Raw genomic sequence first — 12,306 nt, forward strand, 5'->3', positions numbered from 1 at the left:
ACAGACCACAGGTTACAAGATGGCGGCAGCACAAGGCGTACGCCACAGGAGAGCTCAGCTACTTACCGCCAGGCCAATATGTTGGATGGCAGCTGAGGACTGGTGCTCCTGCATACAGCCCAGCACCGCCCGTACCCCGCCCTCCGTGGCAAACAGCACCCGCCAGTCATACTTGGACATGAGCACATAGGTGACCTGCAGACACGTGACCACCACCAGCCGCTCCTTCATCTGAGACACCAACAGCTCCACCAGCATCTTCACCATCCGTTCACTGCGGGGCAACAGAACCAGTGTTAGTGTATAGAGACATCCCCCACCGATAGACACATCCCCCACCGATAACGGGGACATTCCCCACCGATAAGAGACACCCCCCCACTAATAACAGAGACGTCCCCCACGGATATAGACATCCCCCACCGATAACAGGGACATCAGCTAACTTTACACAGTCACAAGGTCTTACTTTAGTGCGGACTCTCCTTTGGGGGGCCTACTTTCCCTATGACCCATCCGCTCCCACGTCACAGCCCGGTCAGAATCCTTCACATCCCGCTCCGACTTATGGCAGACGTCACGCACCAGCGCCCGGCAGCTCTCCAGTGATCTCTTCACCTCTCCAACTTCCTCACCACAGGGTCCTAAACACACAAGACGCCCGGGTTATAGACAGACCTGAGTGGTGACAAGATGGCGGATATGATAGATACAGCGTGACACCGGCAGCACTGACCCATCATACACTACACAAGGTGTAGAGCTCTTCCCATTATTCACCACACGAGGTGCAGAGCTCTTCCCACCATACACTACACGAGGTGCTGAGCTCTTCCCATCATACACCACACGAGGTGCAGAGCTCTTCCCATCATACACCACACAAGGTGCAGAGCTCTTCCCATCATACACTACACGAGGTGCTGAGCTCTTCCCCATCATACACTACACGAGATGCAGAGCTCTTCCCATCATACACCACACGAGGTGCAGAGCTCTTCCCATCATACACCACACAAGGTGCAGAGCTCTTCTCCATCATACACCACACGAGGTGCAGAGCTCTTCCCATCATACACCACACGAGGTGCAGAGCTCTTCCCACCATACACTACACGAGGTGCAGAGCTCTTCCCATCATACACTACACGAGGTGCAGAGCTCTTCCCATATTACACTACACGAGGTGCAGAGCTCTTCCCATATTACACTACACGTGGTGCAGAGCTCTTCCCCATCATACACCACATGAGGTGCAGAGCTCTTCCCATCATACACTACACGTGGTGCAGAGCTCTTCTCCATCATACACTACACGTGGTGCAGAGCTCGTCCCATCGTACACTACACGAGGTGCAGAGCTCTTCCCATCATACACCACACGAGGTGCAGAGCTCTTCCCATCATACACCACACGTGGTGCAGAGCTCTTCCCATCATACACTACACGTGGTGCAGAGCTCTTCTCCATCATACACTACACGTGGTGCAGAGCTCTTCCCATCATACACTACACGAGGTGCAGAGCTCTTCCCATCATACACCACACGAGGTGCAGAGCTCTTCCCATCATACACCACACGTGGTGCAGAGCTCTTCCCATCATACACCACACGAGGTGCAGAGCTTTTCCCATCATACACTACACGAGGTACAGAGCTCTTCCCATCATACACTACACGAGGTGCAGAGCTCTTCCCATCATACACTACACGAGGTGTAGAGCTCTTCCCATCATACACTACACGAGGTGTAGAGCTCTTCCCATCATACACTACACGAGGTGCAGAGCTCTTCCCATATTACACTACACGTGGTGCAGAGCTCTTCCCCATCATACACCACATGAGGTGCAGAGCTCTTCCCCATCATACACCACACGAGGTGCAGAGCTCTTCCCATCATACACTACAGGAGGTGCAGAGCTCTTCCGCATCATACACTACACGTGGTGCAGAGCTCTTCCCATCATACACCACACGAGGTGCAGAGCTCTTCCCATCATACACTACACGAGGTGCAGAGCTCTTCCCATCATACACCACACAAGGTGCAGAGCTCTTCCCATCATACACTACACGAGGTGCAGAGCTCTTCCCATCATACACCACACAAGGTGCAGAGCTCTTCCCATCATACACCACACGAGGTGCAGAGCTCTTCCCATCATACACCACACAAGGTGCAGAGCTCTTCCCATCATACACTACACAAGATATTGTCCTGTGCACTCTCACCTTCTGCCTTCTCACAGTCTGAGACTTGCAGACCTTCCAGCAGTAGCAGGGTGTTTAGGATGTGGAGGTCTGATTTCTCATCTGCGGTCTCGGGTGGCCCCTGGGCCCCAGCTGGATGGGGAGGGACTGATCTCCACTTCTTCCTCAGAAACACCAGGAGCGGCCCCAGGCTCCACAACTGATGCCGGGGATGGACAGAAACGGCCGTAGAGGTGCGAGTTCTGCAGATCACACAGAAGGCGGCCATGACAGAGATTACACAGGAGTCGGACCACCTCCTGCGCTGCTCCGGTGGTCACCGTCATCTGATGGAGAGTATCCTGCAGCCGAGAGACAAGGACCAGGTGAGGAGCGTAGGTAGAGGAGTGGGTGAAGGTGAGGAGCAGAGGTAGAGGAGAGAAGGTAGAGGAGAGGAGGGAGAGGAGCAGAGGGAGAGGAGCAGAGGTAGAGGAGCAGAGGTAGAGGAGCGGAGGTAGAGGAGCGGAGGTAGAGGAGCGGAGGTAGAGGAGCGGAGGTAGAGGAGCGGAGGTAGAGGAGCGGAGGTAGAGGAGAGGAGGTAGAGGAGAGGAGGTAGAGGAGAGGAGGGGAGGAGCAGAGGTAGGGGTGAGGAGAGAAGGTGAGGAGTGGAGTTAGAGGAGCGGAGGTAGAGGTGAGGAGAGGAGGTGAGGAGCGCAGGTAGAGGAGTGGAGTGGAGGAGCCGAGGTAGAGGTGAGGAGAGGAGGTGAGGAGCGGAGGTAGAGGAGAGGAGGTGAGGAGCCGAGGTAGAGGTGAGGAGAGGAGGTGAGGAGCGGAGGTAGAGGTGAGGAGAGGAGGTGAGGAGCGGAGGTAGAGGAGTGGAGTGGAGGAGCCGAGGTAGAGGTGAGGAGAGGAGGTGAGGAGCGGAGGTAGAGGAGTGGAGTGGAGGAGCCGAGGTAGAGGTGAGGAGCGGAGATAGAGGAGTGGAGTGGAGGAGCCGAGGTAGAGGTGAGGAGAGGAGGTGAGGAGCGGAGGAGCGGAGGTAGAGGTGAGGAGAGGAGGAGCGGAGGTAGAGGAGCAGAGGTAGAGGTGAGGAGAGGAGGAGCGGAGGTAGAGGAGTGGAGCAGCGGAGGTAGAGGTGAGGAGAGGAGGTGAGGAGCGGAGGTAGAGGAGTGGAGGGGAGGAGCCGAGGTAGAGGTGAGGAGAGGAGGTGAGGAGCGGAGGTAGAGGAGTGGAGGGGAGGAGCGGAGGTAGAGGTGAGAAGAGGAGGTGAGGAGCGGAGGTAGACGATAAGAGAAGAGGTGAGGAGAGGAGGTGAGGAGTGGAGGTGATGGGCGGGGTTGAGGAGCCCTCAGGTAACACTGCCTGGCACTCACCTGCTTCCCCCCATCCTGTCTGACAACCTCCAGCACCTTCTCCTGGTCCCTGTTATCCAGTTGGCGGATGAAGAAGAGAAGATCCCACCAGTCACCCTGCGAGATCCCCCCCCTGCTCATTACGGGGTCTCCACATCTCACCTCAAGGGGCTCTGAGGAGATAAAGCAGAAGGATGGGCCCCAGGCCCTTGGGCCCCAGCACACAGGGCAACATTTACTACTTGTCCCAGGGAAAATAGGGAGCCTGCCCTCAGCTTTCCAGGCCCCTGGTCACATGACAGCAGATCCCACTCACCTGACTCTGTGTCCATCACCCCCATCATCTTCTTCCTCATCTCCAGAATATTCCAGTGTCGATCCACCTGCAGAAAGGCTTTGTATGACAAGATACCCCAGGAATTACCCCTCACCAGAGGACTGTGGGTACATGTCAGACGAATGGAACACTGGGGGGCGGAACCCGGGGGCATACACAGTCCTCACCTGTACTGGGGGCAGAACACGGGGGGCATACACAGTCCTCACCTGTACTTGGGGGCAGAACACGGGGGCATACACAGTCCTCACCTGTACTGGGGGGCGGAACCCGGGGGCATACACAGTCCTCACCTGTACTGGGGGGCAGAACACGGGGGCATACACAGTCCTCACCTGTACTGGGGGAAGAACACGGGGGCATACACAGTCCTCACCTGTACTGGGGGGCAGAACCCGAGGGCATACACAGTCCTCACCTGTACTGGGGGGCAGAACCCGGGGGCATACACAGTCCTCACCTGTACTGGGGGGCAGAACCCGAGGGCATACACAGTCCTCACCTGTACTGGGGGGCAGAACCCAGGGATATACACAGTCCTCACCTGTACTGGGGGGCGGAACCCGGGGGCATACACAGTCCTCACCTGTACTGGGGGCAGAACACGGGGGCATACACAGTCCTCACCTGTACTGGGGGGCAGAACACGGGGGCATACACAGTCCTCACCTGTACTGGGGGGCGGAACCCGGGGGCATACACAGTCCTCACCTGTACTGGGGGCAGAACACGGGGGCATACACAGTCCTCACCTGTACTGGGGGGCAGAACCCGGGGGCATACACAGTCCTCACCTGTACTGGGGGCAGAACCCGGGGGCATACACAGTCCTCACCTGTACTGGGGGGCAGAACCCGAGGGCATACACAGTCCTCACCTGTACTGGGGGGCAGAACACGGGGGCATACACAGTCCTCACCTGTACTGGGGGGCAGAACCCGAGGGCATACACAGTCCTCACCTGTACTGGGGGGCAGAACCCAGGGATATACACAGTCCTCACCTGTACTGGGGCAGAACACGGGGGCATACACAGTCCTCACCTGTACTGGGGCAGAACACGGGGGCATACACAGTCCTCACCTGTACTGGGGGGCAGAACACGGGGGCATACACAGTCCTCACCTGTACTGGGGGGCAGAACACGGGGGCATACACAGTCCTCACCTGTACTGGGGGGCAGAACCCAGGGGTATACACAGTCCTCACCTGTACTGGGGGGCAGAACACGGGGGCATACACAGTCCTCACCTGTACTGGGGGGCAGAACACGGGGGCATACACAGTCCTCACCTGTACTGGGGGGCAGAACCCAGGGATATACACAGTCCTCACCTGTACTGGGGGGGCAGAACACGGGGGCATACACAGTCCTCACCTGTACTGGGGGGCAGAACCCCAGGGCATACACAGTCCTCACCTGTACTGGGGGGCAGAACACGGGGGCATACACAGTCCTCACCTGTACTGGGGGGAAGAACCCAGGGGCATACACAGTCCTCATCTGTACTGGGGGTAAGAACCCGGGGGCATACACAGTCCTCACCTGTACTGGGGGGCAGAACATGGGGGCATACACAGTCCTCACCAGTACTGGGGGGCAGAACCCAGGGGCATACACAGTCCGCACCTGTACTGAGGGTAAGAACCCGGGGGCATACACAGTCCTCACCTGTACTGGGGGGCAGAACACGGGGGCATACACAGTCCTCACCTGTACTGGGGGGCAGAACCCGAGGGCATACACAGTCCTCACCTGTACTGGGGGGCAGAACCCAGGGGCATACACAGTCCTCATCTGTACTGGGGGTAAGAACCCGGGGACATACACAGTCCTCACCTGTACTGAGGGTAAGAACCCGGGGGCATACACAGTCCTCATCTGTACTGGGGGTAAGAACCCGGGGACATACACAGTCCTCACCTGTACTGGGGGGCAGAACTCAGGGGCATACACAGTCCTCACCTGTACCGGGGGGCAGAACACGGTGGCATGCCCAGTCCTCACCTGTACCGGGGGGCAGAACACGGGGGCATACCCAGTCCTCACCTGTACTGGGGGGGGGGCAGAACCCGGGGGCATACCCAGTCTTCACCTGCACAGGGGGGGGGCAGAACCCGGGGGCATACACAGTCCTCACCTGTACTGGGGGCAGAACACGGGGGCATACACAGTCCTCACCTGTACTGGGGGCAGAACACGGGGGCATACACAGTCCTCACCTGTACTGGGGGCAGAACACGGGGGCATACACAGTCCTCACCTGTACTGGGGGGCAGAACACGGGGGCATACACAGTCCTCACCTGTACTGGGGGGCAGAACACGGGGGCATACACAGTCCTCACCTGCACAGGGGGGCAGAACCCGGGGGCATACACAGTCATCACCTGCACAGGGGGGTACTTTGTATAGTCACATGTCCTGAAGACATCTGTGTCCACACGTATCCCCCGAGTGCGCTGCACATAGGACCCTCTATGGGGCACAGACTGCTGCTCCTCCATGCCCATCACCCGCACCAGCTCACAGATGAGGCTACCCATGGCCATGCAGAAGTCAAACTGGCGCTGGAGGCGGATGGCGTGGCTGTGGTCCGGCCGGTCACTGCTCAGCTGGTCCAGCAGTGATGTCACACACAGGTAACGCTTCACCAACGAGAAGAGCTGCTTCCCTGGGATCTAAAAATGAAAGAGTTAATGTGAGGGGCGGAGAAACACACCAGAACATCTAGGGGAGGGGCCAAACATCCGAGAGGAGGAGGAGGGGCCAAACATCGGAGAAGAGGAGGAGGAGGAGGGGGCCAAACATCCAAGAAGAGGAGGAGGAGGGGCCAAACATCCAAGAAGAGGAGGAGGAGGGGGCCAAACATCCATGAAGAGGAGGAGGAGGAGGGGGCCAAACATCCAAGAAGAGGCCAAACATCAGAGAGGAGTAGGGGGCCAAATATCCCAGAAGAGGATTGGGGCCAAACATCCAAGAGAAGGAGGAGACCAAACATCCAAGAAGAGGAGGGGGCCAAACATCCAAGAGGAGGAGGCGGCCAAACATCCAAGAGAAGGAGGGGGCCAAACATTCAAGAGGAGGAGGGGGCCAAACATCCAAGAGGAGTAGGGGGCTAAACATCCAAGAGGAGGAGGGGGCCAACCATCCAAGAGAAGGAGGGGGCCAAACATCCAAGAGGAGGAGGGGGCCAACATACAAGAGGAGGAGGGAGCCAACCATCCGAGAGAAGTAGGGGGCCAACCATCCGAGAGGAGGAGGGGGCCAACCATCCGAGAGGAGGAGGAGGGGGCCAACCATCCGAGAGGAGGGGGCCAAACAGAGAGAGGAGGGGGCCAAACAGAGAGAAGAGGGGGCCAAACATCCAAGAGGAGGAGGGGACCAAACATCCAAGAGGAGGGGGCCAAACATCCAAGAGGAGGGGGCCAAACATTCAAGAGGAGGAGGGGGCCAAACATCCAAGAGGAGGAGGGGGCCAACAATCCAAGAGAAGGAGGGGGCCAAACATCCAAGAGGAGGAGGGGGCCAAACATCCAAGAGGAGGAGGGAGCCAACCATCCGAGAGAAGTAGGGGGCCAACCATCCGAGAGGAGGAGGGGGCCAACCATCCGAGAGGAGGAGGAGGGGGCCAACCATCCGAGAGGAGGAGGAGGGGGCCAACCATCCGAGAGGAGGAGGCCAACCATCCGAGAGGAGGGGGCCAAACAGAGAGAGGAGGGGGCCAAACAGAGAGAAGAGGGGGGCCAAACATCCAAGAGGAGGAGGGGACCAAACATCCAAGAGGAGGGGGCCAAACATCCAAGAGGAGGGGGCCAAACATTCAAGAGGAGGAGGGGGCCAAACATCCAAGAGGAGGAGGGGGCCAACAATCCAAGAGAAGGAGGGGGCCAAACATCCAAGAGGAGGAGGGGGCCAAACATACAAGAGGAGGAGGGAGCCAACCATCCGAGAGAAGTAGGGGGCCAACCATCCGAGAGGAGGAGGGGGCCAACCATCCGAGAGGAGGAGGAGGGGGCCAACCATCCGAGAGGAGGAGGAGGGGGCCAACCATCCGAGAGGAGGGGGCCAAACAGAGAGAGGAGGGGGCCAAACAGAGAGAAGAGGGGGCCAAACATCCAAGAGGAGGAGGGGACCAAACATCCAAGAGGAGGGGGCCAAACATCCAAGAGGAGGGGGCCAAACATTCAAGAGGAGGAGGGGGCCAAACATCCAAGAGGAGGAGGGGGCCAACAATCCAAGAGAAGGAGGGGGCCAAACATCCAAGAGGAGGAGGGGGCCAAACATACAAGAGGAGGAGGGAGCCAACCATCCGAGAGAAGTAGGGGGCCAACCATCCGAGAGGAGGAGGGGGCCAACCATCCGAGAGGAGGAGGGGGGGGCCAACCATCCGAGAGGAGGAGGAGGGGGCCAACCATCCGAGAGGAGGGGGCCAAACAGAGAGAGGAGGGGGCCAAACAGAGAGAAGAGGGGGCCAAACATCCAAGAGGAGGAGGGGACCAAACATCCAAGAGGAGGGGGCCAAACATCCAAAAGGAGGGGGCCAAACATTCAAGAGGAGGAGGGGGCAAAACATTCAAGAGGAGGAGGGGGCCAAACATCCAAGAGGAGGAGGAGGCCAAACATCCAAGAGGAGGAGGGGCCAAACATCAAAAAGGAGGGGACCAAACATCAAAAAAGGAGGGGACCAAACATCCAAGAGAAGGAGAGGCCAAACATCCAAGAGGAGGAGGGGGCCAAACATCCAAGAGGAGGAGGGGGCCAAACATCCGAGAGGAGGAGGAGGCCAAACATCCAAGAGGAGAAAGCAAATATCACTGCCAGACCCCAAACCTCTATAGGGCGTCTTCGCCTCTAGTATTTGGGGAGGATACTATCCCCCATAGTTGGTGAGGTCTCCAGCCTCTGTATCCTGTTGCTCTCTCGGCCTTTAGTATTTGGGGAGGTCTCCAGCCTCTGTACCCCGTTGCTCTTCCTCGGCCTCTAGTATTTGGGGAGGCTGCAGTCCCCCATAGTTGGGGAGGCCTCCAGACTCTGTACCCTGTTGTTCTTCCTCGGCCTCCAGTATTTGGGGAGGTCTCCAGCCTCTGTACCCCGTTGCTCTTCCTCAGCCTCTAGTATTTGGGGAGGATACTATCCCACATAGTTGGGGAGGTCTCCAGCCTCTGTACCCCGTTGCTCTTCCTCGGCCTCTAGTATTTGGGGAGGATACTATCCCCCATAGTCTGGGAGGTCTCCAGCCTCTGTACCTCAATTGCTCTTCCTCGGCCTCTAGTATTTGGGGAGGATACTATCCCCCATAGTTGGGGAGGTCTCCAGCCTCTGTACCCCGTTGCTCTTCCTTGGCCTCTAGTATTTGGGGGAGGATACTATCCCCCATAGTTGGTGAGGTCTCCAGCCTCTGTACCTCATAGCTCTTCCTCGGCCTCTAGTATTTGGGGAGGTTGCAGCCCCCCATAGTTGGGGAGGTCTCCAGCCTTTGTACCTCATAGCTCTTCCTCAGCCTCTAGTATTTGGGGAGGCTGCAGCCCCCATAGTTGGGGAGGTCTCCAGCCTTTGTACCTCATAGCGCTTCCTCGGCCTCTTGTATTTGGGGAGGTCTCCAGCCTCTGTACCTTGTTGCTCTTACTTGGCCTCTAGTATTTGGGGAGGTCTCCAACCTCTGTACCTTGTTGCTCTTACTTGGCCTCTAGTATTTGGGGAGGTCTCCAGCCTCTGTACCCCGTTGCTCTTGCATGGCCTCTAGTATTTGGAGAGGTCTCCAAACTCTGTACCCCGTTGTTCTTCCTCAGCCTCTAGTTTTGGGGAGGATACTATCCCCCATAGTTGGTGAGGTCTCCAGCCTCTGTACCCCGTTGCTTTTCCTCGGCCTCTAGTATTTGGGGAGGTTGCAGTTGTTGGTGAGGTCTCCAGCCTCTGTACCCCGTTGCTCTTCCTCGGCCTCTAGTATTTGGGGAGGTCTCAAGCCTCTGTACCCCGTTACTCTTCCTCTGCCTCTAGTATTTGGGGAGGCCTCCAGCCTCTGTACCTCATAGCTCTTCCTCGGCCTCTAGTATTTGGGGAGGCTGCAGTCCCCCCCATAGTTGGGGAGGTCTCCAGCCTCTGTACCCTGTTGCTCTTCCTCTGCCTCTAGTATTTGGGGAGGCCTCCAGCCTCTGTACCTTATAGCTCTTCTTCTGTCTCTAGTATTTGGGGAGGCTGCAGTCCCCCATAGTTAGTGAGGTCTCCAGCCTCTGTACCCCGTTGCTGCCCTCAGCCGCTAGTATTTGGGGAGGATGCAGTCCCCCATTAGTTGGGGAGGTCTCCAGCCTCTGTACCCCGTTGCTCTTCCTCGGCCTCTAGTATTAGGGGAGGTCTCCAGCCTCTGTACCCTGTTGCTCTTCCTCGGCCTCTAGTATTTGGGGAGGCTGCAGTCCCCCATAGTTGGTGAGGTCTCCAGCCTCTGTACCCCGTTGCTATTCCTCAGCCTCTAGTATTAGGGGAGGTCTCCAGCCTCTATACCCCGTTGCTGCTCCTCAGCCTCTAATATTTTGGGAGGATGCAGTCCCCCATTAGTTGATGAGGTCTCCAGCCTCTTTACCCCGTTGCTCTTCCTCGGCCTCTAGTATTTGGGGAGGTCTCCAGCCTCTGTACCTTGTTGCTCTTCCTCGGCCTCTAGTATTTGGGGAGGTCTCCAGCCTCTGTAGCCCGTTGCTCTTCCTCTGCCTCTAGTATTTGGGGAGTTCTCCAACCTCTGTACCTCATAGCTCTTCCTCGGCCTCTAGTATTAGGGGAGGCTGCAGTCCCCCATAGTCAGTGTCTTCCCCTATAAGCCGCAGTCACTTACCTGAGGGAGGTGGATGCCATCGAATGAGATGCAATGTTCCTCCGAGCTGGTGGTCTCCGCGAAGAGCTGCAGGAGTGTAAAGCGCGACTCAAAGTCCATGTGTTGTTCAATGCCGTCCTGCTGACTGAGGGACAACAAGACGTGGGCGCGACTCCCTGCAAAACACATGACTACCCATCAGGCCGAGCGAGAGCTCACAGTCACCCACATCACTGCTATCTACTCCCAGGAAAGCTCGGTGACATCCAAGATGGCTGCAGTACAGAAGGCATCACAGAGATTCCGCACAACTAGATGGGACCATTCAGGGGGCTGGGAAAGCAGGTGACTCCTCCCCCCCCCCCCCCCCCCCCCCGAGGGTTATCCAAGAACAAGTTCCTTAACATGTGACTCTACCATCTACCCATCATGCAGTGCAGGACCCCAGAGCCCCTCCCACCTGCATCATGTGATTCCAACATCCAGTTCTACCATCCACCCATCATGCAGTGCAGAACCCCGGAGCCCCTCCCACCTGCATCATGTGACTCTACCATCTACCCATCATGCAAGGCAGGAGCTCAGAGCCCCCACATATGCATCATGTGACTCTACCATCTACTTATCATGCAGTGCAGGACCCCAGAGCCCCTCCCACGTGCATCATGTGACTCTACCATCTACCCATCATGCAATGCAGGACCCCAGAGCCCCTCCCACGTGCATTTCTAACTGTAATTTGTTTTCCCTTAGTCCTAACAGTGGCACATATGGGGTATTTTGCCCCATGGAACTGGTTAGGACCGGTGGAATTTTAATGACACCTAGCAAGTAATTAAGTCTTTAGACCCTCCCACCCTCTCCATATAAGGGGGAGAAACACCCAGCCCCCTTGTGTTATAGCAAGTAAAGAAAAAAAAACATACAGAAAATATTTAGAGAGGGATTGTTGTGCCTCTGTTAGGACTAAGGGAAAACAAATTATTGTTAAAAATTAACAATTCCCTTGCAGATGAGTTCCAACAGAACCGAGCTTCTCTCTGCAAAAGAAGTAGCTACTGCTCTGGTAGAGGGGGCTTTAACAAATTCAGGGGGCTCCAGACCCTGAGAGACATGAGACTCCCGAATAGCTTCCTTAATCCAGCGACTGATAGTTGGTTTGGAAGCCTTGTGGCCCTTACGGGCACTAGAAAAAACGATAAGAAGGTTTTCATCCTTACCGAACTCCTTGGATCGATCCAGGTAAATCCGAAGACATCTCGATAGGTCGAGGCTGAGACGAGGGGAGAGGAGCTAACACAGGAAGAGAAACAACCTGGTTAATATATGTAAAAGTTGGCACTTTAGGAATGAAGGATGGCAAAAACTTCAAAAGAACCCGGTCCAGGAGGAACTGAGTGTAGGGCTCAAATGCTGAGAAGGCTTGGAGTTCTCAGACTCGTTTTGCAGAGGTGATGGCCAACAGGAAGGTAATCTTCAAGGTGAGATGTTTAAGATCCACCTCCTCCAAAGGCTCGAAGGGGGGAGATGATAACCCCCTGAGCATGACTGATAGATCCCAAGCAGGGATAGGTTGAATGATTGTAGGCTTGATTCTAGAAGCTCCTTTAAGGAATC

General features: G+C 56.6%; 1 protein-coding gene across 1 annotated transcript in view; it reads right to left on the bottom strand.

Moving 5' to 3' along the window:
* Positions 1-10,865, bottom strand: part of LOC130338923 (cullin-9-like) — a gene marked incomplete at its 5' end in the record, with an annotated part of 154,103 nt that extends 143,238 nt beyond the window's left edge. The window contains 8 exon segments of the mRNA XM_056554028.1: positions 67-274; positions 470-644; positions 2,238-2,446; positions 2,448-2,557; positions 3,569-3,720; positions 3,864-3,930; positions 6,233-6,565; positions 10,711-10,865. Coding sequence (XP_056410003.1) covers positions 67-274; positions 470-644; positions 2,238-2,446; positions 2,448-2,557; positions 3,569-3,720; positions 3,864-3,930; positions 6,233-6,565; positions 10,711-10,865 — 1,409 coding nt within the window.
* Positions 10,866-12,306: the final 1,441 nt, after the last annotated feature.

This window comes from Hyla sarda, unplaced genomic scaffold (genome assembly GCF_029499605.1).
Source record: "Hyla sarda isolate aHylSar1 unplaced genomic scaffold, aHylSar1.hap1 scaffold_532, whole genome shotgun sequence".
In the NCBI taxonomy this organism is placed as follows: domain Eukaryota; kingdom Metazoa; phylum Chordata; class Amphibia; order Anura; family Hylidae; genus Hyla; species Hyla sarda.